At 40.4% G+C, this 2,502-nt stretch overlaps 3 protein-coding genes across 3 annotated transcripts in view; all 3 read left to right on the top strand.

Annotated features, from left to right (window-relative positions):
- Positions 1-2,355, top strand: LOC128251100 (zinc finger protein 85-like; the record flags this gene model as incomplete). The annotated part of the gene is made up of 1 exon (XM_052977475.1): positions 1-2,355. A coding segment is annotated over one exon (1,056 nt), but the record flags the coding sequence as incomplete, so codon positions are not given.
- LOC106873058 (zinc finger protein 62 homolog) overlaps positions 1-2,502 on the top strand; it is a 17,114-nt gene that overhangs the window by 7,329 nt on the left and 7,283 nt on the right. The window lies entirely within an intron of this gene.
- The window catches only part of LOC128251145 (zinc finger protein 836-like), a 49,564-nt gene that overhangs the window by 4,509 nt on the left and 42,553 nt on the right, over positions 1-2,502 (top strand). The gene's annotated exons all lie outside the window — the stretch shown is intronic.

Raw genomic sequence — 2,502 nt, forward strand, 5'->3', positions numbered from 1 at the left:
TTAACTAAACACATACGTATTCATACAGGAGAGAAACCATATCCTTGTGATGTCTGTGGCAAATCATTCTATCAAAGTAGTACATTAGCTAAACACATTCGTATTCATACAGGAGAGAAACCATATCACTGTGATATCTGTGGTAAATTGTTCTCTCGAAATACAGCCTTAAAAAGACACAAACATATTCATACAGCAGAGAAGCCATACAACTGTGATATTTGTGACAAATCATTCTATCAAAGAAGTAGCCTTACTAGTCACATTCGCATTCATACAGGAGAGAAACCATATCACTGTGATATCTGTGGTAATTCATTCTCTCAAAGTTTTTTGTTAAATGTGCACAAACGTATTCATACGGGAGAGAAACCATATCACTGTGATATTTGTGGTAAATCATTTACTGGAAGTAGTAACCTTACTAAGCACATACGTACTCATACAGGAGAGAAACCATATCACTGTGATATTTGTGGTAAATCATTCTCTCAAAGTAGTGTTTTAACTGCACACAAGTGTATTCATACAGGTGAGAAACCATATCACTGTGATATTTGTGGTAAATTGTTCTCTGGAAATACAGCCTTAATAAAACACAAACATATTCATATAGCAGAGAAGCCATACAATTGTGATATTTGTAGCAAATCATTCTATCAAAGAAGTAGCCTTACTTGTCACAGACGTATTCATACAGGAGAGAAACCATATCACTGTGATATCTGTGGTAACTCTTTTACTACAAGTAGTACATTAAATACACACAAACTTGTTCATACAGGAGAGAAACGATATCCTTGTGATATTTGTAGCAAATCATTCACTCAAAGTAGTAGCCTTACTACACACAAACGTATTCATACAGGAGAGAAACCATATCACTGTGCTATTTGTGGTAAATCATTCTCTCAAAACGCATGCTTAATAAGTCACAATCGTATTCATACAGGAGAGAAGCCATATAATTGCGATATCTGTGGTAAATCATTCTCTCGAAGTAGTCACTTATCAAAACACAAATATATTCATACAATGGAGAAACCATATCCCTGATAACTGGTAAATCACTCTCTGAAAATTCTGACTTAACAAAAACACAAATATATTCATACTGGGAAGAAAGGTAGAAGGTAGTTTCTTATTTACTTTTGATATTCCAGGTCTTACCTTTGCTGGTCACATAGGGCCTCTCACTCAGAGTAAAAGGCCGACTGTATGACGCATGTATACGAACCGCCGTGCTACATGGCAGTGAAACATGGACCATTACTGCTGAGGACATGCGTAAGCTCGAAAGGAATGAAGCCAGTATGCTCCGATGGATGTGAAATATCAGTGTGCATACTCGACAGAGTGTAAGTACCTTGAGAGAAAAGTTGGACCTAAGAAGCATCAGTTGTGGTGTGCAAGAGAGACGATTGCGCTGGTATGGACATGTGGTGAGAATGGATGAGGATAGCTGTGTGAAAAAGTGCTACACCCTAGCGGTTGAGGGAGCCTGTGGAAGAGGTAGACCCAGGAAGACCTGGTATGATGTGATGAAGCATGACCTCCGAACTTTAGGCCTCAACAAGGCAATGACTAGTGAGCTGGACCTTTGGAAATATACAGTACGTGAGAAGACCTGGCATGGCAAGTGAAACCATAATCCGTGGCCTCTGCCAGAAGTGTAGCCAGCTCACTAATTCGTATCTTTACCTCATTGGACACTAAACTCTGCTTGCGAGGACCTGTTGAGGCAAGTGAATTTGAAATGGAAATGGAACCAAATTCGACGACTGGCACCTCTGCCAACCTCTCTTTCATTGGACACTAAACTCTGCTTGCGAAGACCTGTCGGGGCAAGTGATTTCGAAATCGTAATTGAACCATACTCGTTGACTGGCACCTGTGCCATTGAAGCACTAACAGCACCGTCTGAGCGAGATCATTCCAGAGCAGCTGTGTAGCTTTTGTGCCAGTGGCATGTAAACAGCACCATTTGATCATGATCATTACCAGCATCGCCTTATTGGCACGTCAGAAAATTATTCCAGCGAGGTTATTGCCAGTACCCCTTGACTGGCTTCTGTGCTGGCTGCACGTAAAAAACACCATTTTGAGCATGGCCATTCCCAAAACCGCTTGATTGGCACGTAAAAGCACCCACTACACTCTCAGAGTGGTTGGGGTTAGGAAGGGCATCCAGCTGTAGAAACTCTGCCAGAGCAGATTGGAGCCTGGTGCAGCCATCTGGCTCACCAGTCCTCAGTCAAATCTTCCAACCCATACTAGCATGGAAAGCGGACGTTAAACGATGATGATGATTCCAATGTCTTATACAAAGAAATTAAAGAATTTCTAGAAATTTTAGAGTGTTTGGGTTTTCTTTCTTAAAACTCTTCATCTTTCTGACAACCCTACATACTGTTCTTTCTTGAATGTTGCAACCCCAATTTATTCTTTATCACATCCCTAAAATTTGTGCATATTACTATCCTTTAAATGCTTCACTCATTA

Source organism: Octopus bimaculoides, chromosome 28 (genome assembly GCF_001194135.2).
Source record: "Octopus bimaculoides isolate UCB-OBI-ISO-001 chromosome 28, ASM119413v2, whole genome shotgun sequence".
NCBI lineage: Eukaryota > Metazoa > Mollusca > Cephalopoda > Octopoda > Octopodidae > Octopus > Octopus bimaculoides.